The following is a 26,170-nucleotide window of genomic DNA, read 5'->3' on the forward strand; positions in this document are numbered from 1 at the left end:
CTGAAACCCTAATATTTATTGGGGAGGTTGTTACCTTGCACACTGGATAATTTATCTTAACCTTTAAATACAAAAAATGTTAAATGAACATTATTTAGATTGCAATGTTAAGCACTTGAAAGTCAGGAAATGCTAAATTTATGTTTGCTCAAACAATCTCATTCTACCTCCTTTTGCGCATACATTATGATACAACCTTTAAATATGTAATCACATGCTATTTTTTCCATAGGACCTTTGCTTCATTCAGTTCACAGGACGGATGAATGAGGAATTGAGGTTGCACAAACAACCATAAATCTGGCATTTCACAAGTTCTGAGTGCTTGAATTTATAAAATAAATATTCTTTTACTGTAGCTTTTTTCTATGTAATATTATTTAAAACATTACTATCTATCCCCTTTCTTATATAGCCTGACCTTTTATTTTCTTTTTTAACTGCTGCTGCACATTGAACAGATTCATTGAGTTGTCCAGGTCTTTTTGTCCTGAGTTGCTACTATTCATTTAGAACCCAATAAGATGAAATTACTTCTTCCAAAATGTATTACTTTGCATGTGTCAGCAGTGAATTTCATCTGCCACTATGTTGCCTATTCCCACCAGAGCTTCTCACAATCTTTTCTAGCCTTCACTATCTTGAATTATTTTGTATCACCTGTAAATTTGGCGCCCATCATTCACCTTTTTCCAAGGGAGTTTAAATATATTAAACAACACTAATCCTGATCTTTGGGGCACCATCCACTTTTGCCATGATGAAAATTTGACCAATTATCTGTATTCTTTGTTTTCTGTCTCTTAGCTAGTTTCTAATCCATTACAATAATTTAAGTAGTCATGTGGTGAGATAAAGCTTTCTCTATAGCTTATTTGTGAGGAACTTTGAGAAAGGCTTTTTGAAAGTCCATTTCTCCTTTATCCACAATTTTACTGACACACTCAAAGAGCTCAATGATACGAGAAGCATAACTTTCTTTTACAGAAGCTGTTTTGGTTTGTCCGTGTCATATCAAGAAGACCTTCGTATTCTGTTTTAGAACTGATGATGGCCTCAGTAAATCCTGATCTAAATATCATGGAGTCCAGTGTGTTCCGTCAAAATACTTTCCTGATCCAGGAAATCGGACTACATCACCATTGTCACCTTTGTCCGGCTTGTCCTCGTCAGTCCTTCCATGAACACAAGTTTACACCACACCATTCTATTTTGTTGCGAGCACGTTCTTTCCATTTCTGGCCAAAGAGTTTTGTCATGGGATCGGCCCAGCGCATTTTTGGTCTGCCCAGTGGTCACTTGTGGTCTCTGGGGATCCAGTCATTGATGTAGATTGTCCACCTATTGTCTTGCCTGACTACATGATCCACCCATCTTCGCTTTGCTTCATACATTGCCTGCACTACATCGGTCACCTCTGTACGCCTTCTGATCTCATTTGGCATATGATTCATGGAGCGATATCTTACACATTCGCCTTTCCATTGCTTTCTGGGTGACAGTGAATTTTTCTTCCTCTACTTTCATCACTGACCAACTCTCCGCTCTGTATATCATTGCTGGCAGAACAGTGGAGTTAAACAGTTCTTTCATTTTCTTCATGGGCAGTCATACGTGCCAACTCTGTGGGTGCTCCAGAGCTGTAGCACCCACCGGGAAAAATTAGTGGGTGCTCTGCACCCACCGGCAAACTCCCCTCCCCTCAACTCTACCACCTCCTCCTCCTTCCCCCCACCGAGAGCACCTCATCCTGCTCCTCCACCTACTTCACAGTGCTTCCCCCCAGCCGCTGCCAAACAGCTGTTTGGCCATTCTTGGGGGCGGGGGGAGAGAATGGGGAATGTGGCGTGCTCAGGGGAGGAGGTGGGGAAGAGGCGGGGCCTGGGCAGGGATTTGGGAAAGGAGGTGGAATGGGGCAGGGACGGGCTGGAGTTGGGGTGAGGACTTTGGGGAAGGGGTTGGAATGGGGGCGGGGGTGGAGCGGGGTTGAGCGCCCACCGGCGTGAGCAGAAGTCAGCACCTATGTGGGCAGTTCATCATCCATTAGAGACCTCTTTATTTTGTTGAAACTTGCCCACCCCGCCTTTTGCCTCCTAGTGCATTACCCGTTGAATAAGTTGTCTCTGCTCAGCTGCTGACCCAGGTAAATATATTTGTCAACCACCTCAATTTCTTTTCTGTTTACCGTGATGATTCCTTCTGCACAATGCTCATTCTGCAGCCACTTTGACTACAGCACCCCACATAAAAATGGACAAATACAAAAAAGTAGGGTGGGACATCAGAAGTGAAAATGTCTGAGTCTTATAACCACACTGAAGGGGATGTCAACAGTAAAAAGTTGAGGGGACATGAATTCAAATGAGAAGATAAAAACTGAACTGCAACCTCCTTGTGGCTGGAATAGGAAAGGGTTTTTTTTCTTGTGTCCCTTGCTGGCAATATAGCTTATGTATAGTAGCTGATGGCATGTGGAGATAAACTCAAGACATCTTCATTCTGGAGAAAACTTTCACTAAAATGAACCTCAGACACAAAGAAATCAAGAATAAAAGCAGCAGACTGATCCTCAGCTCCCCAATCTGTGCGAAGGCTTGCCCTTTAAAGTCAAACATTTTAAAGAATTTTATCACTGATTCTTTTAATGAAGTTAAATATAATGACGCTGAAGAATGCTTATGCAATATTACTTCAGCATGTTTTTCTATTCCTTTGATTTGGATGAATTTTGTGTAAATGAAACTTAACCAGGAATGGAGCTCTAGATTCACCCAAAGATGGAAACAGTGGCAAACGCATTGCAAGCCGTAATACAATGATTTGCAAATACCCCCAGCCTTGACCTTGAACTACTTGCTGTACTATACTGGCAACAAGAACAGACCCAGTCTCCAGGTTGCTGGTACCATCTGAAAATGCCTTTGATTGGATCAGTTGATTGTGCTTTATTAAGTGTGTAAGTTCTCTAATGCAAGTGTAGATGAGTGCTTCATTGCTCATGGTACAAATTCGCTGGAGACCACTCTTTCACACACCAGTGCCCTTTTATTTCCCAGTCTTTTCCCACCACCACATATACACAGCTATCTACAATTCACTACCAGCCAGGTAGCCACTTAGGGAACAGCTTGCTCTTACAGCAGCTGGGAGCAACAGGCCCTCATTCCTCACTTCCTGTTCGTCCCCTCCTACTTCCTTCCTGCTAGCTTTATAGGCCTTCCTCTCAGCAGGCGCACAGGTGATTGCTTTCAGGCTCTTTTAATGAGCCACACCCTGCCAGCTCCAGCCAGTTCCCCTTCATGGGAGCTATGCTAGCAGGTTCTGAGCTAACAGAGGCTGGTTCAGTGCCTCTTAAACCAGCACCTTGTTACAGCAAGCTATCATTCAGGACAGTCAAAACTGTACAGACCACCATACTCTTAACAAATCAATTATAACTGCAAATGAAACTCAAACCAGAGGCTCAGTTACCTAATAATTGTACGAAGTGCTGGTTCTGGGGCCCATGCATGCAGTTCTGCACCATCTTTAAGGCGTGGTCTTTTAATACTGAGGGGACGCAGTTCAGGGAATACACAATAGGGATTATGTAACTTCTGGTTGCTGGGGTGTTTGCTATAAATAGAGACAGTCTGCCCTTATCAATGAGAGACCCAGGGTCATGGAAAGAGCTAGCTTTACTTGGACTATCATGGCTGATAAATGTGTCCATCAGTGTTCAATGATATAATGCTACTGAGTTCCAGTGCCCCAAGGCTTCAAGTTTAATTGAATAGCCTTTAACATTTCACTGTCTTCATTTTCAAACTGATTCACAATCTCACCAAATTGTTGGAAATGCTGTACAACCTGCATCTGTTTGTGAACTTGCACAGCCAGCAAAAATGTACCTGTGATCATTTTAGCCAGAGGCAGGAGGGCACTGTCATGACAAATGGGATTTTTGAACCATGGAAAACAGCAATTCACCAATGTGACTTCAAATTGTAACATTTTCACACACTAATTCATGTTTCAAGAGGGTAAGGCTGACTGACAGTTATTACTATAAAAATGGCTGGGGTTTTTCTGCAGAGCACATTCTCATTTATTAATTATTTTGCTAAAACTATTTTAAGTTGGTTATAAGAAAACATTACCCCATGTACCAATGCTCTCTCAAATGTAGTTTTATCATCTGAATGATCTGCACACAAAACTATATTTAGAAAACAAGTCAGGGATAGACATCGATGACCAAACATAGAAGTCTTATAGTCTGAGTCTACATTCACTTACACTGGCTGCATAAATCAGGAGTAACTCCAATTAAGTCAAGAAAGTTACACTAGCATAAAAATGATGCGAGTTAGAGGATGGTCAGGCTCATGCGTTCAAGACAAATCTCTTGAATAATCCGGCCACCTCTCTTTCCTGTGTATTTCTACTGTGCTGGGTCCTGTTAAACTAAAATAATTAAATTGATAATATCTCTTACTTGTTCTGTCGTATGACTCATGACATGTATGTGCAATCTCAGCTCCAAGTTGCAAATAATGTCCAGCCTTATCATCTCTGGAACCATCTGCTCCAAGTGCAAACATTCCCCCAGCAAAACAGGTGAGATGGCCCATCTTTCTCTCAAGGTGCCCATTTTTCCATTCCCCAATGTATGTCAGTCCTCCGTTAGACTTTCTGATAAGATGTCTTTCTATCGCCTGCAAGGAGATTGGGATAATCTTTAAATACTGGAAACAGTCAAGATTCTATCTGTTTTTACTGTGCTTTAAACACTATATATTTCTGACCACAGATCTTGTGTTAAAATATTAATGTCATTTTCAAAACAAGAATATTTTCCCTTCTTACCACATTTATCTATGAACAATCTAAAAACACATTCAACATGGCAAACACAAAAATTAACCACAACGTAATTCTATGGTTTAGAAATCAAGCATGTAAAAGTAATGAAATTCCAAAAAATCAAGGGTTCAACAACAAAATTAACTCAGTCACATCTGAAGTACAATTTACTTCTGATACATTTTATGACAGATATCTGCAGGTGCTGAACCCAGGACCTCTTCATTTAAAACCATATGACTCTACTATTGAAAATAAAGGCTTATGACCCATTAGCTGGCAGCAGTAGCAGCCTCACAAACTTCTTTATGGGCACTAGCCACTAGAGCAGGACAAAGACCCACGCTGTGTTAATGTGGGTTACATGGTATTTTTAGTGTTTGTATTTAAGATACTTGAGCTTTTATTATAGTTGATTTATTAAAACCAGAACCCCATATATTCTGTAATTTTGTGACTGCAGAATGCCCCCTTTTCTGCCGAACTGATCTCCAAATTTTCTACATTAATTAAATAAAATTGTCCTAGCCCTTCTGGTTGCAGAAAAACCTCAAAACTGTAAACTGTGTGTAGCTGATGTAATAGTATCTTCCTGAGTTCACAGCTAGCTAGAAACAATAGCTCCTGAGAGATGTGAACAGCTCATTCATCTCAACTGGGCCTCACACACTTCAGGATTTTGCAACCACAAAATCTGTCATTTTCCCACGATGCTACAGAAGTCAGCACTTTTGCAGTGGAATTTGCTATTTTGCTGCAACCTGCCACCAAACATTTAGCTTTCTGTATTCCTGCTCTGCCAGAATCTGCCTGTCGATGCTTTTTGCCATAAGTGGGAGTAGACTCAATTATAAAGCACACTCCTTGCGTTGTTCCATGGAGCCAGGCAGCAGAGGTCAAGGAGCCAGAGCTGGAGTCCAGCTTGTAGCCAGAAAGCCAGAAATGTAGGCTGGTGGATTAGGCTGCCTGGAGAACAGTTCAACCGCCTTGAGACCTGAGAAGATGAGCCAAGGAAGTCAATTACAAGCTCTCCACTTCCCTAGCAAAAATGTGTCTGTCTGTCTGCAAAGCATTATGAGAGCTGAATTTGGCAACCTGGAGAGTAAAAAAACCCAACCTCAATAATAACCATCAAAAATATCAACAAATTTTACACCTGTAACTATTTCAATTTTGAGCCATATAGATGTTTGTAAAGTGGTGGGAAGATGGGAACGAAGGGTATTTTCTGGCAGTAGAATAAATCAACATTTTGGTAGAATTTAGCACTTGTTGCCATGGAATTTGTTCCCATTCTGTTGTGAAGTACATGATACTCTGCTAAAGGTATTTAAATTCTGGGGGTTGACATCTGCAGAATAGATTCTGTTCTCTTTTCCTTCTTCAAAATTGCTGCAAGGAGAAGAGTGTCGCAACCAGACACAAGTGGGAATGTAAAGGTGCTCTTTTCCCCACCCAGTGAGAGTTAGGGGAGTGAAGTATGGGTGAACTCAAAGTTAAGCTCAGTTAAAGACTAAAGTCTACTCGAAGGTTAAGGCCTAAACTAAACCACTTAAAGAGTTTAAAGTAGCTTAAGGACCAGATTTTCAGAAGTCTTTATGGTCATGCCTCATCTGCTGTCTGCATGACTATACAAGTGCCCTTTGATTTGGGAAGTAGTCCCTGAACCCTCTGTGATTTGGGAAGTAGAGGCACTGCTTGCCCCTGTTCTCCTGATTGGAAGCAGGATGCCAAGAAGGTGGTACAGAGAGAGTAGGGTCATGGTCCTCCACACTCTACACTACCCCTCAGAACTGGGCCAAAATAGAGGGGTCAGCAATCTGCTCTATTCTAATGATGGAGCAGATTTTGCATGTCCGATGCATGTCGAACAAATGCAGAGATATTGTTCATTACAGGCAGGCCCCCTCCTCAAGGATGTGTTTTAGTATCCACAATTTACTCTTAAATGATTAAGGTGCCTAAGCTCTTAGTTTAGCCACAGTTTCTGAGCCATCTTGAACACTGAAATCAGCTGAGTGCTAAATATGGCCTTAAGAGCTTATTTGTCTTTAGTTCTTAAGCAGCAAATAAGAGCAGTACCAGTTCTAATAATCCGTAGCTTCACTTTTCTCTGAGAACTCAGCTGGAGAGTTCCAGTGTACACGAGCCAACATTCTAACTTTGAAAACACAGAACTCATTTTTCTTTACCCACTGCACCACAGGGGTGTTGTGGGGGATTAGTTAATGTCTGTGCACAGCTTTGAAAACAAAGTGCTACAAAAATGCTAAATATAAATTACCATCAGTTGGATTTGTTTTTCCTTTCTCAGTGAGAACTATAAAACAAACTAAGTTTCACATTCCTTCCTCCATCCATTTTTAAGTTCTGGGAACACACACAAAAATAACTGGACTATGGAAAGAAAGTGTATTTTGTACTCTACCCCTTCTACTTCAAAAATGATATGAAGAGATTTTGCTCAAATTTTCCAAAACCAAAGTTAGAAATATCACCCTTAAAGGAAGAGTTGAGAAAGTTATGAGCAACTACAAAAGAGTAGGTTGATTGGAAGCTGGAACTTGGTTTTAAAGAGTATGTCTACACTGCAGTGTAAGCCATGGGTTAATGGGAGTCAAGTCAGCAATCCCTGGGTTTGAGAACCCAGGGCTTGTCTACAATAACTGCCAACCCTAAGTTAAGAATTTTTTAACCCAGGTCTGACATCCACAATACAGTTGAAACCTGAGTTCAACCAACTGTATTCCACACTTCCTAGCGCCCTCCAGAAATGTGATTGCTTTGTTCGTGGTACAGTGTGGGAAAACTTGATCATCCATGCAACACGTTATAGGAAGTTTGAATGGCCTGCCAGAACATCCTCTAAGTCATCAATTTTGGTAGGTATGCTTCCAACAATGGAAGCCAAAAAAATGGAGAAGTCACCATTTCAATAACTTCTTTTGTTTGGGCTTTCACCCCTGTATCAGGACGCAGGCAGAGCTTCCATGAAAAAGCAGCAAAGAATCCTGTGGCACCTTATAGACTAACAGACGTTTTAGAACATGAGCTTTCGTGGGTGAATACTCACTTCCTCAGATGCATGTAGTGGAAATTTCCAGGGGCAGGTAAATATATGCTAGCAAGCAAGCTAGAGATAACGAGGTCAGTTCAGTCAGGGAGGATGAGGCCCTGTTCTAGCAGTTGAGGTGTGAAAACCAAGAGAGAAGAAACTGGTTCTGTAGTTGGCAAGCCATTCACAGTCTTTGTTCAATCCTGAGCTGATGGTGTCAAATTTGCAGATGAACTGAAGCTCAGCAGTTTCTCTTTGAAGTCTGGTCCTGAAGTTTTTTTGCTGCAGGATGGCCACCTTAAGGTCTGCTATAGTGTGGCCAGGGAGGTTGAAGTGCTCTCCTACAGATTTTTGTATATTGCCATTCCTAATGTCTGATTTGTGTCCATTTATCCTTTTCCGTAGAGACTGTCCAGTTTGGTCGATGTACATAGCGGAGAGGCATTGCTGGCATATGATGGTGTATATTACATGGGTGGATGTGCAGGTGAATGAACCGGTGATGGTGTGGCTGATCTGGTTAGGTCCTGTGATGGTGTCGCTGGTGTAGATATGTGGGCAGAGTTGGCATCGAGGTTTGCTGCATGGATTGGTTCCTGAGCTAGAGTTATTATGGTGCGGTGTGCAGTTACTGGTGAGAATATGTTTCAGGTTGGCAGGTTGTCTGTGGGCAAGGACTGGCCTACTCAGACCCTATGCCACCAGCACTCCCAGCTATCTCCGTGACACCACTGATTTCCTGAGGAAACTACAATGCATTGGTCACCTCCCAGAAAACACCATCCTAGCCACCATGGATGTAGAGGCTCTCTACACAAACATCCCACACACAGATGGAATACAAGCTGTCAGGAACACTATCCCTGATGATGCCACAGCACAACTGGCTGCTGAGCTCTGTGCCTTTATACTTACACACAACTATTTCAAATTTGATGACAATATATATCTCCAGATCAGTGGCACTGCTATGGGCACCCACATGGCCCCACAATATGCCAATATCTTTATGGCCAACCTGGAACAACGCTTCCTCAGCTCTTGTCCACTCACGCCCCTTCTCTACCTACGCTACATTGATGACATCTTCATCATCTGGACCCATGGGAAGGAGACTCTGGAAAAATTCCATCACGATTTCAACAACTTCCACCCCACCATCAACCTCAGCCTGGACCAATCTACACGGGAGGTCCACTTTCTAGACACCACAGTGCAAATAAGTGATGGTCACATTAACACCACCCTATATCGAAAACCTACCGACCGCTATGCCTACCTTCATGCCTCCAGCTTCCAACCCAGACACATCACACGATCCATTGTCTACAGCCAAGCACTGAGGTACAACCGCATCTGCTCTAACCCCTCAGACAGAGACCAACACCTACAAAATCTCCACCAAGCATTCTCAAAACTACAATACCCGCACGAGGAAATAAGGAAACAGATCAACAGAGCCAGACGTGTACCCAGAAGCCTCCTACTGCAAGACAAACCCAAGAAAGAAACCAACAGAACTCCACTGGCCATCACATACAGCCCCCAGCTAAAACCCCTCCAACGCATCATCAAGGATCTACAACCCATCCTGGACAATGATCCCACACTTTCACAGGCCTTGGGTGGCAGGCCAGTCCTGCAGCAAAAAAACTTCAGGACCAGACTTCAAAGAGAAACTGCTGAGCTTCAGTTCATCTGCAAATTTGACACCATCAGCTCAGGATTGAACAAAGACTGTGAATGGCTTGCCAACTACAGAACCAGTTTCTCTTCTCTTGGTTTTCACACCTCAACTGCTAGAACAGGGCCTCATCCTCCCTGATTGAACTGACCTTGTTATCTCTAGCTTGCTTGCTAGCATATATTTACCTGCCCCTGGAAATTTCCACTACATGCATCTGAGGAAGTGGGTATTCACCCACGAAAGCTCATGCTCCAAAACGTCTGTTAGTCTATAAGGTGCCACAGGATTCTTTGCTGCTTTTACAGATCCAGACTAACACGGCTACCCCTCTGATACTTGAGCTTCCATGAGACACTGGTGGGCAGTTCGGTGGTGTTTTCTCACCCACAAAAGGCACCTGACAGAGCTAATAACAGAGCAGGAGGAGGAGGAAGACACAGACATGGCACATGTGAACTAGTTGATGCTGCTCCTGACACTCAGTACAGCTGCTGATGCCCCCTACATAGATGAGCTCTTTGGAGCAGGGCCACAAGCACAGACTGGTGGGATCACATCATCATGCAGACCTGGGATGACAAGCAGTGGGTCCAAAGCTTTTGCATGAAGAAAGCTACATTTCTAGAGCTTTGGGAGCAGCTTGCCCTGACCCTTCAGGGTAAAGACACATGGATGAGGGCAGCCATGCCAATCCAGAAGCAGCTTGCTATAACTGTCTGGAAGCTCGCTACCAGTGCCATCCAGTCTGGTGTTGGAAAGTCAACTGTGGCAGTTTCGGAGGCAATCAGGCATGCAGGGAATCCTAAGGAGGCAGACATAAAAGATATTCCTGAAGTAAATTGCTGGCTTTGAGAGAATGGGGTTTCCAAATTGCACTGGGGCCACAGATGGGACCCATGTGCCCACAGTTTGCCCTCCTCAAGATACACAAGTACATAAACCACAAAGAGTACTACTCTATCATTACCCTGGCCCCCATGGACAACAACGGCACAGTTATGAATGTCAGTGTTGGCTGCACTGGAAAAGTTCATGATGCCAACTGGGAGTCTATGTTCACAGAGAGCCTGGGACACTGTTCCCACCACAGGACATTGTCATAAACAGAGTTACTGTCCCCACTGTTTTTCTGGGGGACCCCATGTACTGCCTTTTGCTTTCTCTTACAAAACATACCCTAATCTCAGAGGCCCTGGCAAAGGGAGGTTTAATTACACTGTGAGCAAGTGTAGAGCAGTGGCTGAATGTGCTTTTGGCAGACTGAATTCTGGCTGGAGATGTCTGAAGACCTATTTGCATTCCAAGTGTCATCAACGCTGTCCACATTACTGTAATTTGCAGTGCTCTTCACAATATTTTTGAAACTAAAGGTGAGCCATTCCCCTACGACAGCTATAGGCCGCTGAATCGGTCAGAAAGTGCACCTAACACAGCTGAAGCTGGATGCATCCAGGTAACAGAAATCATAATTGCTTTGTGCTCCCACATTATGGACTTGCATGGGCCAACAGAACATGGAGAATTGTACCTTTATGTCTGTGCTTGTTTGGTGGAGGCGGACACTGATTGTTCGTGTGGGAAGGTGGGTTGATTGCCATGCATTGTGCTTTTGAATGACATGACTGCTTACGGAATGGGGGGAGGGGAACGGTATGTCGATGTAAATAACTGATGTGTGGATTGATGCTTATAGCTGTATCGAGATGTGAGGTTTGCATACAACCTCCCAGTTGTCCCTGCCCATGTGTTTACCTTTATTATTTGAAATTCACATTATATGATGTGTTGCATGATAACAATAAAATGTATTTATAAAATAAAAACCTTACACATGTATTGGAAAAGTACACCATTAAACCATTGCCTGTCAGGCCAGCTGCCATTAGCGCACCAAAGCACTAGTAACACTAACAGCTTTAAAAGTAAACAAGAACAAAGTGCATAAACAAGTGCAAACAGTTAAACTATGTACAAGACACGCTCCCCTCACTATTGCGTGCCCCCTACTCCTTCCTTCCCTTTTCTCTTCCTTCCACATTTGCCATGTGCTTGGTGCCAGGGCAAGAAGGTGGAGGCATCCATGGGGCAGGGGTTCAGCACGAGGACTGCATGAGGTACATTTGCCCTGTCCAGTTGCTCAGGGCCCAATTGCATGGGCCACCCAGCCATGAAGTTGTCCAAACTGTTCTTGGAATGCAGGCCAGGGTACTGCAGAAAGGATTTGGGCCACGGTGCAGGTGCAGCAGGAGCCAGGACTCTTGCAGACATTAGAGACAGCAGCTGCTCAGATAGTTCTCTCTGTTGTGCTCTATCTTCCTCTCTTAATCATCACTCCTGTTCCAGGAACTGCGAAGTGAGCGCCTGCTCCTGTGCCGCTATCCTGTCCTCAAGCCACAAAGCTACCCTGAGCCTTCTCCACTTGCCTCCTGCATGTCTTTCCTCTTGCCACAAATCCCTTTGCCTTTGGTATTCGACTTGCTTGTTGGCCATGTCCAGAACTTCAGTCACAAATTCATCCCAGAAACGCTTCCTCTTGGGATGGTTCATGAAGGTACAATTGATGAGCCAGGCTTCTGCAGTGTGGGTGAACTGTGGAGGTACTGAAGCCTGTAGAGGTAGAGGGGCCTGCAAGAGGACAAGACACTGAGGGTTACTGTCTCAAATGTCTCAGTGCAGAGGCACAGAAACAATCATTTTGGACTTTCAAGGCCAGAAAATGTTAAATTTTGAAACTGAACTTCAGTGTATTGGCAGAGGGCTGCTTCAGAGCTCCCTGGACATAGCCGGCTTAATCCCAGTGAAAGAAGTGCGGAGAGAATGGTATATTAAAAATTACAATTTTTTTTGTTTAAAGTTTTTCAGTGAAATGGAGTTTTCGGGGGACGTTGGTGGCTGTACTACATAAGCCTTCTCTATCACTTCAGGCTTTGCACATTCTGGAGGCCATAACAGTTCTTGTGGAGCTCGAATGACAAAGAGAGGTGTTATTCCAAGTTGCTGGTGGGAAACCAGATGTGTTTGTCACTGAAATATTCAAATGTATGCAGTAGTGCTGGAACTAGGGGTGCTGGTGTGCTGCCGCACCCACTGGCTTGAAGTAGTGATACCAAACCCCAAAGACATGGTTTCCATTATCAGGAGCCCCACTATAAAAATTGTTCTAGCACCCATGAATGTATGATGACTGAACAGCATATCTACGAGTGGAATGGGCTGGTGAGCTACTAAGGTGACCCTGGAAAATACATCCTTCCCCGAAATGTGACTACTTATCTGGAGTTCCTGCTACAGGAAAAGTCTGCAGCTATCAGCACCTGGGATTGGGTCAGAATTCAACAGGATATGGCATTATCTTCCAAATGGTTTAGTGCCTCCCCATGGCTTCCGATACAGTCTGTTAGGACTGCCTGCAAACACACAGAACTCCATTGCCATCCCCCTTTCCCCCGGCAAATTTCTGGACTGAATTCAAACCCCAGTCGTATTTGGGACTAATGATTTCATCACCCATGGAAAGCCTGGACTGCATTTAACAGAAATGGACTACATGTGAAAATGGACGACATTTGAACCTCCTCCAGTACAGTTCAGTCTTTACAGGCGCTTGTTACACTCTTGGGCTGGTATCAAGCAGCATACATACAGGGAATGTAATATAAGATTCTTATTCTGACAAACTAGAATGTACTAGCAAAACTGTGTGCCTTAAATATTCTCTTTTACATGCTTGTTTTACTGTTTGTGTTTCCCAGTCTCGTTTTTTAATTCCCCACGGTGGGTGGAGACTGAGGGACGCCAAGGTGCTGTCATGCAATCTGCCCTTAGCAGATACATGCTGCTACCCAGGACTTATATCTTTTGCACTGGTTCTTAGAGCAGAAATCCCTCCTGTTCCTATAAACACAAAAATGGAGCCAGAAACTTACCAGGCTTTAGGTAGCTTTGCCCTCTTCCATTTCTGACAACCAGTCCTTCTGTGAGCTGTTCCTTTGGTGGGGGGATCAAAAAGCTCCTCTGAGTATGGTCCCAGGATGTGCTGCAGCTTCTCCTGCAGCAAGGTCTCCTCTAGGACCCATTTCGTTAGCAAAGTCTTTTTATTTGCCACACTTGGTGCCTGTTGTACCCATCGATTCCCATGCTGGCTTCTCAGGCCAGCAGGAGGCCATCCCAGCTGATCAGGCCATTGTGCACTACTGGTGGCTCTGTGCTTGGCGCAGTGCCCTGCACCCAGTCAACTCATCATAAAACTGGCACAATGTCAGTGAGTTGCCAGAGATGCAGTTGTGGTCCCTGGTTTTCAGGTACTCAGTCTTGTGCCACTGAATCTGTTCTCTGCATTGGTCATGGTCCGTTAAATTTCCAACGCTGACATCATCTTGGCTATTTGTTGGTATGAATGGTCAATCTTGGTACTCTTACTAAAATCCACTGTATAGCCAAAATCTGGCTGTGCTGTCATGATCACAAAGTAACACACTTTGTAATGGATTTCTTCTAGTTGGCATTCATTGCAAATGCTGAAGGTTCTCCTAATGTGGGTTTGCAGCTCAATGTTCAGAATAAAATAGAAGGGTTAAACGCTAAGCAGCTGCACTGGAACAAGGGGGCTGCTTCAATTTCTCTGGAGTTAACTGGTGATTTTTGGAAGAGAAAGGACAAAGGAAGCCATCTCATTGCATTGTGGGATACTGCTGGAGGACTCCAAGAACCCAAGTCTGTGGGGTGGAGGAAGGCTGTGTCTACAATGTAAAATGATAGGGCTTGAAACTTGGGTTCAACCTTAACTTGGGCTTTGACCCTTTACCATCATGGTGTCCTTGGACCCTGGGTCTGAGCATGAGTCCAAGAGATTTGTGTATAGACAGAAGGGGGGTTAGGGCTTGAGCCTGAGCCCAGGCTTACATTGCAATGAAGATATGCCCAGAGACACAGAACACTTACAGACATATGCTGTCATCCATGCACTAGAGATCAATTCTGATTAATTATTCTATGGATTTAATAAAACATCCAAAATGTAGTTAGAGAAAACAATCAGCTATACTTACTGAACACTTGTTTGCACACATATTCCTGCTATGTCTAGCAGAATTTCTGTCTACAAAAATAGGCCCTGATCCTGAAAGCTGTTCCACATGGGTGAACCCCGATGCAAGTTTGGACCCACTTTAACTTCCCTGTGTCTCCATGCAAGCACAGGGATCTGCCCATATGGAATCACTGGCAAGACTGGGACCATAGGGAGTACAATGACAGATATAGTTTTAAGGGTTTTGGGCTGACCACCATGAAATAAGAAAAAGAAATGGGGTTTACATATTCACAGACCACGGTGATAATGAAATACTTTTGATTCCAACAGTAACTAGGGAGGATGCTAAACAGCAACTGATAAACATTTTTAAACATGTAGGACCAGTAACTTGCACCCAAAAATATCAAAAGAGGCTGAAGAGCTGAGGTGCTCTCTGAACTACTGATGTTGCTTTTTAACAAATCCTGGAATACTGGGGAAGTTCTAAAGGACCAGAAAAAAACTAACATTTTGCCAAAAATTAAAAAGGGTAATGGGATGAACTTGGTAACTACAGATCAGATTAATCTGACATCAGTTCCAAGCAAAATCATGGAAAGGCTCAGATAGGATGGAATTAGTAGAGCTAGAGACAGCAGCAAACTCATGCAAATCAACATAGCTTTGTAGAAAATAGGTCCTCTCAAAAACATTTCAAATCTTTTTAAAATTAAATCACAAGTTTGACAAAAGTAACTGTGTTGACCTAATAGACTTCAGTAAGGCATTTGACGTATGATATTCTGATTAAAAATGTAGCATTATATAAAATCAATGTAGCACATAGTAAATAGATTAAAAACTTGCTAACAGACCCACCACAAAACACAATTACAAATGGGGGATCATTATCTAATGGGGGCATTACAGTGGGGCCTCTTACGCAGACGCCTGTACTCTAAGTTGTCCAAAGTAACAAAATTAAAAGTCAGAGTGTTATATAAAACTGTATGGGAAAAGGTACAAAAGGGAGACAGAAAAACTGAATTAGTCAAAACAAGAGTCTACTGATACCACCCAAGGATGGTGTTAAGATCAGGACTGGTAAACAAGAGGAGAATGGAATTGGAAGCTAATGAAGCAAAACTGAAGTGTCAGAAATTAGGTCTAATTGCTGGACCAAATAATGAGGGGATGAACTATATCCCCCATCATTCCCTTTTGGAGTCCTTAAAAATAAGACTTCATGGATCAACATTTTTGGAGGCTGGGTGGACCAAAAGGAGCAATCTTTACCACCATGGCTCCCACCACTATCTCTTGGAACTCCAGGAGCCACTGTGACACTGTTGGACTTTCACTCTTCTGATCCTGAGAGATGTCCTGCCCGCACTGGGCCAGAGCGAAACCCACATGATATCAGCCTCTTCACTGGCCCCAGCTAAATCACCTGAAATGTGAGATTTGGGTTCCTGCTGTCATTCCTATCGTATGTGTCCTTTTGCTTCCACACCTTATTTCTTCTCTTTCCTCTCTTTTTGCTTTCTGTTTAATAAGAACTTGGCTTAGCTGGCCAGGACTGCATTTTTTGCAACATTGCTGTAAGCCAGTAATCAGAGAGGCAATGAAAGCAGTATCTTAAACAGCCCGATTCTGCTACGAGTTTTCTAGGCCTTGGAATGGGTGATAAGACAGTGGGCTGTGCCTGTGTTTCTTCAGCTGAAAGGTTGCAAGTGCGAAAGTCAGCGCCAGAGACCGAAGCTGCATTTTGTATCTTTGCAGTTCCTTTCTCTCCTTTTGTGTGTGTTCGTCTTGTTGTGTCTTTCCCCAAAAAGGACATTTTTACTGTCTTTAATATCCTCTAAAAGACTGTCAGACTGGGTTTTTTTCCCTTATAAAAACTCTCTACATCTAAAGGGAAAAGGAACAAGGAGCATTCTTAAAATAAAAGCCTGACTTACTACTTTACATTTCAAATGCTTTAACTGCTTTTCCTTCTTTTTTAGCGACAAAGAGTCCTGTGGCACCTTATAGACTAACAGACGTATTGGACCATAATGCGTCTGACAAAGTGGGTTTTCACCCACGAAAGCTCATGCTCCAATATGTCTGTTAGTCTATAAGGTGCCACAGGACTCTCTGTTGCTTTACAGATCCAGACTAACACAGCTACCCCTCTGATACTTCCTTCTTTTGTGTAGCTTTAATAAAAGATCAATAAGATTTTTAGTGGTGTGTTTGCCATTATAAGCAGACTGAGGTCTCTGTGCTCAAAAACTGGAACCATGTTTAAATGTTTAGAGTTGTACAGTGAAAAGATGAAATAGACCCTTTGACTCTTTGAATTAATTTAATTCCATCAAAATTAACACAACAGATCCCACAGGGATCAGATCTTGGTCCAATGCTATTCAGTATCAATGATCTGGAAGAAAATAGAAAATCACTGCTGAAAGTTTTTAGGTGACACAAAAATTGGCAAAGTTGTTAACAATCATAAAGACAGGTCAGTTCTACAGAGCAGGTAAAACAAATAATAAGCTGGGCATACTTGAACAGCATGTGTTTTAATATAGCTAAATGCAAGGCCATACACAGAATCATAAGACTGGAAGGGACCTCGGGAGGTCATCTAGTACAGTCCCCTGCACTCATGACAGGACTAAGTATTATCTAGATCAGTGGTTCTCAAACTTTTTTTTTCGTGGACCACTTGAAAATTGTGGAGAGTCTCAGCAGACCACTTAATGATCTTTTCAAATGTTGTTTGTATCATTAGCTAACTACTGTAAAGCGCTTTGGAAAAAAGCGCTCTATGAAAAAAAACCTTAATAATAAGCATTTTTTTGTGCTACAAATAAAAGCACACAACTCGTATTTTAATATCAGTAGTCTTACCTTTCTAATGTGATGGATGTGCCCTCTCTCCCCCGCCGAAGCATCCCCCAAGCTGGGGCTGGGAAGGAGGGAGGGTCTCTCCCTGGCAGCCACAGCCACAGCCACAGCTAGAGAAAGTCGTCTTTCTCTGGCTGCTGCAGCCCTGCAAGTCCCAAATCCCCCCACCCCCTCTTCTCACCCCACTGCCCCCTATTCCCCCCAAGTCCACCACCTCACTTTATGTGTGCGTCTTCTCCAGGGTCCAGGCACCTAATCAGTGGAGCCATGCCTACATGGCTCCACTAATTAGGTAGGTGGCCCTTCATTCTCTCGTGTGTGGCCACCCAGACGCACACCTTAGAGGGAACTCTCCGCGAACCACCTGAATGGAGTTTGTGGTCCATCAGTTTGAGAACCTCTGATCTAGACCATTCCTGGCAGGTATTTGTCTAACCTGTTTTTAAAAATCTCGAATAATGGAGATTCCACAACCTCCCTAGGCAATTTATTCCACTGCTTAATCACGCTGATGGTTAGGAAGTTTTTCCTAATGTCCAACCTAAACCTCCCTTGCTGCAATTTAAGCCCATTGCTTCTTGTCCTATCCTTAGAGGTTAAGAAGAACAATTTTTCTCCCTCCTCCTTTAACAACCTTTTATGTACTTGAAGACTGTTATCATGTCCTCTCTTAGTCTTCTCTTCTCCAAACTAAACAAACCCAATTTTTTCAGTCTTCCCTCACAGGTCATGTTTTCTAGACCTTTAATCTTTTTTGTTGCTCTTCTCTGGACTTTCTCCAATTTGTCCACATCGTTCCTGAAATGTGGCGCCCAGAACTGGACACAATACTCCAGCTGAGGCCTAATCAGCATGGAGTAGAGTGGAAGAATTACTTCTCATGTCTTGATTACAACACTCCTGCTAATACATCCCAGAATGATGTTTGCTTTTTTTTGCAACAGCGTTACACTGTTGACTCATATTTAGCTTATGGTCTACTATGACCCCCAGATCCCTTTCCATAGTACTCCTTCCTAGGCAGTCATTTCCCATTTTGTATGTGTGCAACTGACTGTTCCTTCCTAAGTGGAGTACTTTGCATTTGTCCTTATTGAATTTCATCCTAATTACTTCAGACCATCTAGGAATCAAGAATATATGTCACATTTATAGGATGGTGGATTGCGTGGGCCAAATTAACAAAGAAGATTGTGTTTGAAACCACAAGAGTGTAATCACATGAACAGTGTATCACAGCATTAGCACAGAGGTCCCCAAACTATGGGGTGATTCCCTAAGCAGGCACAGAGGGGGGGGTCCAGCTGGAGCCTGGTCCAGCTCCCACCAAGCCAGCTCCCACTGGGCCACCCAGTTCCGCTCCTGGCCCCGACTCCAGCTGCTGGCCCTGCACCTGGGGCCCTGGCTGCTGGCCCCACACTGCAAGGTAAAAAGTTTGGGAACTACTGCATTAGTAGTATGCCTGGAATAATACTGTGTCTGCCTACAGAGATGTTTCAAAGATTATCCAACAATGTATGAAAATCTATATTCTAGTACTATATTTAATTGGTGATCATACTCATCAAGGTGAATGGCCTAAACATTTAAAACATTTTAAAGAAAAAAACCTTATAATTAGCCTCTTGACTCTTGACAAGGAGTCCCATTCTCCCCCAGTCTGATCTGGCAGGAAAAAATTAAGCCACAGGTCATCCTAGGAGTGCACCATGCGTGACCCATAGTTACTAGAAGCATAGAAGCATAGTTACTAGAAGCATAGTTACTATGCTGACACCACTCAATGTTAAGATCCAACAAGATCACTTTACAAGGTGGCATGAAAAACACTGCAAAGAGAGTCACCGTGGGACGACATTGGTTTGTACCAGCTACACAATTACTAAATAAAAATTTTGTATAACATCCAAATGCTTTCAAAAATAATTTAAGGAATAAAAAATTCAGGACCCCAATTCCTAGTGTCATTACATACATTTAACTGGCAAGAAGACTATCCATTATGTCATGGGAAATTTTGAACATATAGGGTTGTAGGGCCAGTCCCAATTAAACTTCACCTTGATTTTCTGTAGCTAATCATTTTGAAGGAGTTGATATTTTTTTGTCTGATACACTGCACTAAATAGATTCCACTGAAATATTTTTTCTTAAACTACACAAAAGGAAAAGTTTCTGTTGTATTCTTGGAGCCTTAAAAACAATCAAATTGTTTTCCAAGTAGACTTAATAAAACAGGTAAAGTCATGTGCTTCCCAGTTATCAAAAGTGGTTTTTTCAGTGGCACTATTTTTATCCATTACATAGAAAAATTCAGCGAATTATAATCACCTCAATAGCATCGTCGTACATTTTCCTTGCCTCCGTGTCCATTTTGTCTGACATCAGCCAGGCTTTCAATAAGTATTCATAAAAACTGTCTCCCAGCCCGCCCACGGATGTGTGATCTATAACAGAGAAAAAGAGAAAAAAGTGTAGGGGATTTTAATACAGTACCACCTTGGATTTATCCAGGACAAAATTCTACATTTTGTTTAAGCCCCTACCAGTTTCAAACCGTCATTATTTTAATGCAGTTCAGCAGCTATTTCCCCTCAAACCTTTTATTTCATTTTCTTGGAATCTGTCCCACAGCAGACTTCACAGTTTTCCTACTGTGCATGTTCAGTATTCCTCATTCTGTGTCATTTACAGAGTAAGGCTGACCCTTCCATGGCACAGATTTAATGTAAGGAATGCTTTGGCTCCATTACACAGAACTTAATCTTTTCATTGTTTGTTGTTGTTGCTGTTTTAAATAAATAAGAACATACACTCTCAGATTCAATAGCAGGGATATAATTGGAACATGTAGCTATATAAATTGTTCAAACCCATAGAGAATCTGTTCTTTCAAGGATATTTTTATTATTCATCATGAAATAATAATTTACAGAACCTGCAAAATGTACCAAGGTAAATACTCATATTCATATTCGTTCACAGTTAAATTGGTGACTACTTTCCTTCGCAGTATATAGTGTAAACCTTGTTCTGTTACCCCAGGTATAGTTCAACTGCAGTTGGGTAACTGAGTAAGGCATGCACTGTTCACTACATTGTTAGCTGTGCTTTCTTGCATATCTATTAGAATCCAATGCTGGGTCTCCTTAAGTACATATACAGTGATCCTTACTGTGATGATTTTCATTTCAAAGGCTGCTTATCCTCAGAAGTCATATTCATCACATTCAAATGCATGTTCACTTGTACCCAAAGAGAGCACAGTAAGGACATCAGAGAATACCTGTGAGAATCTGGAGAATCTACATACATAATGCATGCTGTTTTATATTGGGGACTCTCCATGGGTACCTGTGTCAGACTACGAGTTTTACTTTCAGTGGGGGGTTTGTTTTCCTTCTCTGCTGTCTTTTGCCTTCATATTAAGCTAAACCCACAGGAGGTGACAGAAAATCTCACCAAGGAAATTAAAATAAATAATAAGAGGTTTTTTTAGGCTACGTCAACACTAACACTTCTGTCGGTAAAATTTTGTTGGTCAGGGGTGTGGAAAAAACACCCCTCTGACTGCCATAAATTACACTGACAGAAGCGCTAGTGAGGACGGTGCTATGTTGGTGGGAGATGCTTTTGCCTGGCATAGCTACTGCTGCTCACTGGGGGTGGTTTAATTATGTCGGCATAAAGCAGCTACATGGGAGACCTTATAGGGTTCAGCTGCAGCAATACAGCGGTGCTGCTGTAAGGTGTGTAGTGTAGACATAGCCTTAGTTACATAGATAAAAAGGGAATAAGAAAGGATGAGGCTGGGTCACTACACAGTGTGGATGGAAAGGAGATTAAAGATAATCTAGGTATGGCCCCAAAACTAAATGAATACTTTGCCTCAGTTTTCAGAAAGAATGATAATATAGAGCATGTGCATGAAGACATTATGGCTGATGGAAATGAGTGTCTATAACTGGAGCTCACCACACGATGTTGAAGAAAAACTTGAAGAGCTTAATGTGCTCAAACTGGAGGGACTGGGTAATTTCATCCCAGAATACTGAAAGAACTGGCACATGAGATTGCTAGTCCAGGAACAAGGATTTTTAATAAATCTATTTGGGTGAAAGTACCATATGACTAGAGAACGGCTAACGTTGTACTTATATTTAAGAAAAGGAAAAAAAAGTGATCCATGCAATTACAAACCTGTTAGTCAGACCACAACATGGTTAAAAAAAGCACTAGATAAATTCATGGAGGATAGGTTCATCAATGGCTATGAGCCAGGATGGGCAGGAATGGTGACTCTAGCCTCTGTTTGCCAGAAGTTGGGAATGAGCGACACGGGATGGATCACTTGATGATTACCTGTTCTGTTCATTCCCTCTGGGGCACCTGGCACTGGCCCCTGCTGGAAGACAGATACTGGGCTAGATGGACCTTTGGTCTGACCAAGTAGAGCCATTCTTATGTTCTTATGTTCTCATGTTCTCAGTAGCATGCAAGGTTTTAGAGCAAATTGTGAAGAAAAGAACAATTAAATTCACAAAGTCAGATCATGCCAGACTAATAAATTTCCTTCTTTGAGAAAATAACTGATTTTTTTAGATAAGGGAAGTCAGTAGATCCAATATATTTGGACTTCAGTAAAGTGTTTGATGTCCCCTGTGGGTCCGGGGACAGAACAGGCCCACTGTTCCTGCTGCATGTTGTAAGAGGCAACTAAAAGGGGGTTGCCTGGAGATGGATGGGCTCTGCCAGGTTAGAAATTTGCCCAAGACACACCATATGATGAACAAGTCAATGATGTCAATACTGGATTGATCGCAGCCCAGGTTAATAATGACTGCGCCATCCATCTCCCACCAGGGCAGACATGACAAGTATACTACTGGTGTGTAGCACGGTGGTTACCCGTGCCTGCCCTTCGGGGCTTAAAACAGCCCAGGAGAGGGCTGTGGCTGGGACAAGAAGCCTGGGCTGATTGGGAGAAAGCAGTCTCAGCTGTGGCCAGGTCCCAATCAGGCCCAGCTGGCCCCTATAAGAGGCAGTGAGCCAGGAGCCCAGTCAGTCTCCTTCTGGCTGTAGAGGGAGAAGGGCCTGGCTGCAGGGAGCTAGACACAGGGTACCTGAGTAAAGCAGGGCTGGGGAAAGGCAGAGGAGCTGGGGAGCTCCTGCCTGGAAAGCCCCAGGCTGCGGCCTAGGGTAAGGCCAAGAGGTACTGGGGGTTGCAGGGGGCAACCCAGGGGTAGGCAAAGGCAGCAGGTACAAACCCCTTTGCCTATGATGAGTGGCTGATACTGCAGTCTGCCCCAGTGAATGGGAGCTAGATGGAGACTGGGCAGTAGCCAAAACTGAGGCAAAGTGGGGATAGTGGGTTGGGGGTTCCCCAGGGAGGGGAGACCCAGATTGGTGGGGTACTGCCAGGGGGAAGCATCCTAGCAAAGAGAGGCACCGGGGTCTAGGGAGGGACTCAAGGCCAGAGGACAGGCGGATCACCGGCCTGCAGAGGGCACTCCAGATGCTGGAATGAGCTAATTCACTAAGAGCCCAGCAGGAGGCGCCGCAGGGGTGAGTCTGCACGTTGACATGGTGTAACCCCAACAAAGAGGGTCTGTGGAAGATATAACATTACCACAGCCACATGGAATATAAGGACACTGAAACAAACAGGGAAGTTGAAAGAATTCATGTATGAAATTGAACAGTACACCTGACACCTCCTAGAGATTCTCTGAGGTCAGATACAAGAACTTTGGAGTGGTACTAACGGAAGAAGGCCATGTATTCTATTACAGTGGAGAGGACAAACATGTAAATTGCATAGGATTTTTTGTGCATAAAGATATCAAGAATTCAGTATTAGGATGCTGCCCAATGCCCAGCAGGCTTATTTCCATCTGTCTAAAGGCAGTCCATTTAATATCACAGTGGTACAAGTCTACACCCCTACAACAGACTATGACAATGAGCAAATTCAAGATTTTTACAATCAGATCCAAGACATAATCAATAAGATTCACAAGAAAGATATCTTGACTGTACAAGGAGATTGGAATGGAAAAGTGGGTACTGACACACAGGCAGATTGGCAAGATTATTGTGGCCCTTTCTGTAACGCAGTAACCAATGAGAGAGGATTGAGCCTTTTGGAGTTTGCCAGCTATAACAATCTGGTTCTTTCAAACACATTAGGAATACATAAAGCATGCAGACGATCAACATGGCACACACCTAATGGTCTACGTCACAACCAGATCGACTACATCATGGCGCAAAATCAGTTTCATTCTGGGATTAACAGAGCTAAAACAAGGAGCTTCCCCAGTGCTGATATGGGAAGTGATCGTGATCTTGTGATGCTAAATTTTTGACTGTGGCCAAAGCTCACCAGAACCAAGTTTGACTTAGAAAGATTCAGAGACTGAAACATTGCAGAGTAATTCCAAGCAACGGTCGGTGGAAAATTTGCCACGCTGCTTACTCTAGAGGAAGACATAGAAACAATGATCAACACTTTCAATGCAGTAATGAATGAGGCAGCAATGGACATCCTTGGGAAACATCGTAAGAAGACAAAACCATGGGTCACTAATGAAATACTACAACTGTGTGACATTAGAAGAGAACTTAAGGGAGACAAAAACAGCACTGAGGGAGCTGATAAATACAGAGCGATTGGCAGAAAGATCAAGAAAGGAATGAAGGTGGCCAAGGAGATATGGATTGAAAAACAGTGCTCTAAAATTGAAGAGTGTATCGATAATAAAAATAGCAAACGAGCCTTCCAGGTTGTAAAAGATCTGACAAAGGAAAGATGGATCAAAGCTAGCGCAATTCAAGACAAAAAGGGGAACAGTCTTATAGAAGAAAGGGACATCATCAATAGGTGGACAAACTACTACTCTGATCTATACAACCACCAGACAAATGAAGATCCTAGTGTCTGAGACAGCCCAGATTCAACAGAGGAGGATGACTTTCCAATACTGTGTGAAGAAGAGGAGACAGCTGTGAAATCACTCAAGAACGGAAAGGCTACAAGTATTGACAACATCCCAGCTGAACTGATGAAATTCAGAGGAGAAATAGTAATAGATGTACTCACCAAGAACTGCAACAAGATCTGGCAGAACAGTGAGTGGCTCTCCATGTGAACACAGTCACTAATAATCACTCTGCCAAAGAAAGGCAACCCGCAATTGTGTCAAAATTATCGGACTATAAGCTTAATTAGCCATCCCAGCAAAGTGATGTTGAAAGTCATATTGAACAGACTGAAGCCACAAGCAGTACTTACAACACCAGTAGGACATCTCCCAAGTCTTTGTTGGCTTCAAGAAGGCATTTGACAGAGTATGGCATGAAGCTCTCTAGGTAACCATGAAGAAGTATAATGTTGGTCGTAAGCTTATTCTTACCATTAAACATATGTATGCCAAGGCCAGCAGTGCAGTTTTTGTCAATGGCACAACAGGAGATTGATTTTGCCACCACTGTTGGAATACGGCAAGGCTGCCTTCTTTTGCCCATACTATTCAACATCTACTTGGAGCGCATAATGACTGATGCCCTAGAAGATCACATATGCACAGTCAGCATTGGGGGGTGAACAATCTCAAATCTTCAGTTTGCTGATGACATTGGTGGCCTGGCAGGCAGCGAAGATGAACTTGCCAGCCTTGTGAAACGATTGGATGAAACCTCTGCAAAATATGGCATGGAAATCAGTGCAGAGAAAACCAAGCTGATGACAAACAAACGTGATGGGATCAGCTCACATATCACTGTCAGTGGACACGAGCAGAAGACAGTGAAACAGTTCAAGTATCTGGGGGCAATCATCACTGACGAAGGATCCAAGACAGAAATTCGGGCAAGAACTGTGCAAACAACAGCAGCAGTGGCAAAGCTAAAGCCAATTTGGAGGGACAAGAACATCTCCCTGGAATTCAAACTGAAAGTGCTGCACGCATTGGTAACCTCCATTTTTCTGTATGCGTGTGAGACATGGACCCTTATGGCAGAACTTGAATGGAAAATACAGGTAGTAGAGATGAGATACTTCCGTAAAATCCTGGGCATCTCCTACTTCGACCACATCACTAATGAAGAGGTCCGCAACATCATCAGCCAATGCATTGGGTCATATAAAGGCCTCTTGACAACCGTGAAGAAGCACAAGCAGAAGTGGTATGGCCATGTAACAAGATCATCTGGTCTATCCAAGATCATCCTCCAAGGGACAGAACAGGGGAAGAGAAGAATAGGTAGACAGAAGAAGAGATGGACTGACAACATAAAAGAGTGGACAGGAATGGCTTTCGCAGAGACTCAAGCACCGACACACAATCATCAGGGGTGGAAACAATTGGATGACTGTTCATCAGTGATGGTGCCCCAATGACCAAAGTGGTTATGGGAGTAATGATGATGATGATGAAAATGTATGATACAATACCACATAGGAAATTATTAGTTAAATTAGAGAAGATGAGGATCAGTACAGGCATTGTAAGGTGGATAAGGAATTAGCTAAAGGGGTGAAGGCAACGGGTTGTGCTGAAAGATGAACTATCAGACTGGAGGGAGGTTACTACTGGAGTTCCTCAAGGATGGGTCTTGGGGCCCATCTTATTCAATATTTTTATTAATGACCTGGGCACAAAAAGTAGCAGTG

The 26,170-nt window shown here is 43.1% G+C and overlaps 1 protein-coding gene across 1 annotated transcript in view; it reads right to left on the reverse strand.

The window, feature by feature from the left end:
• The window catches only part of MAN1A2 (mannosidase alpha class 1A member 2), a 309,610-nt gene that overhangs the window by 19,435 nt on the left and 264,005 nt on the right, over positions 1-26,170 (reverse strand). The window contains exons 9-10 of the mRNA XM_030535069.1: positions 19,828-19,943; positions 4,478-4,697 (exon numbers count right to left, since the gene is read on the reverse strand). Coding sequence (XP_030390929.1) covers positions 4,478-4,697; positions 19,828-19,943 — 336 coding nt within the window. The remainder of the gene's footprint in view (positions 1-4,477; positions 4,698-19,827; positions 19,944-26,170) is intronic.

The sequence above is a fragment of the Gopherus evgoodei genome, chromosome 1, assembly GCF_007399415.2.
Source record: "Gopherus evgoodei ecotype Sinaloan lineage chromosome 1, rGopEvg1_v1.p, whole genome shotgun sequence".
NCBI classification, from domain to species: domain Eukaryota; kingdom Metazoa; phylum Chordata; order Testudines; family Testudinidae; genus Gopherus; species Gopherus evgoodei.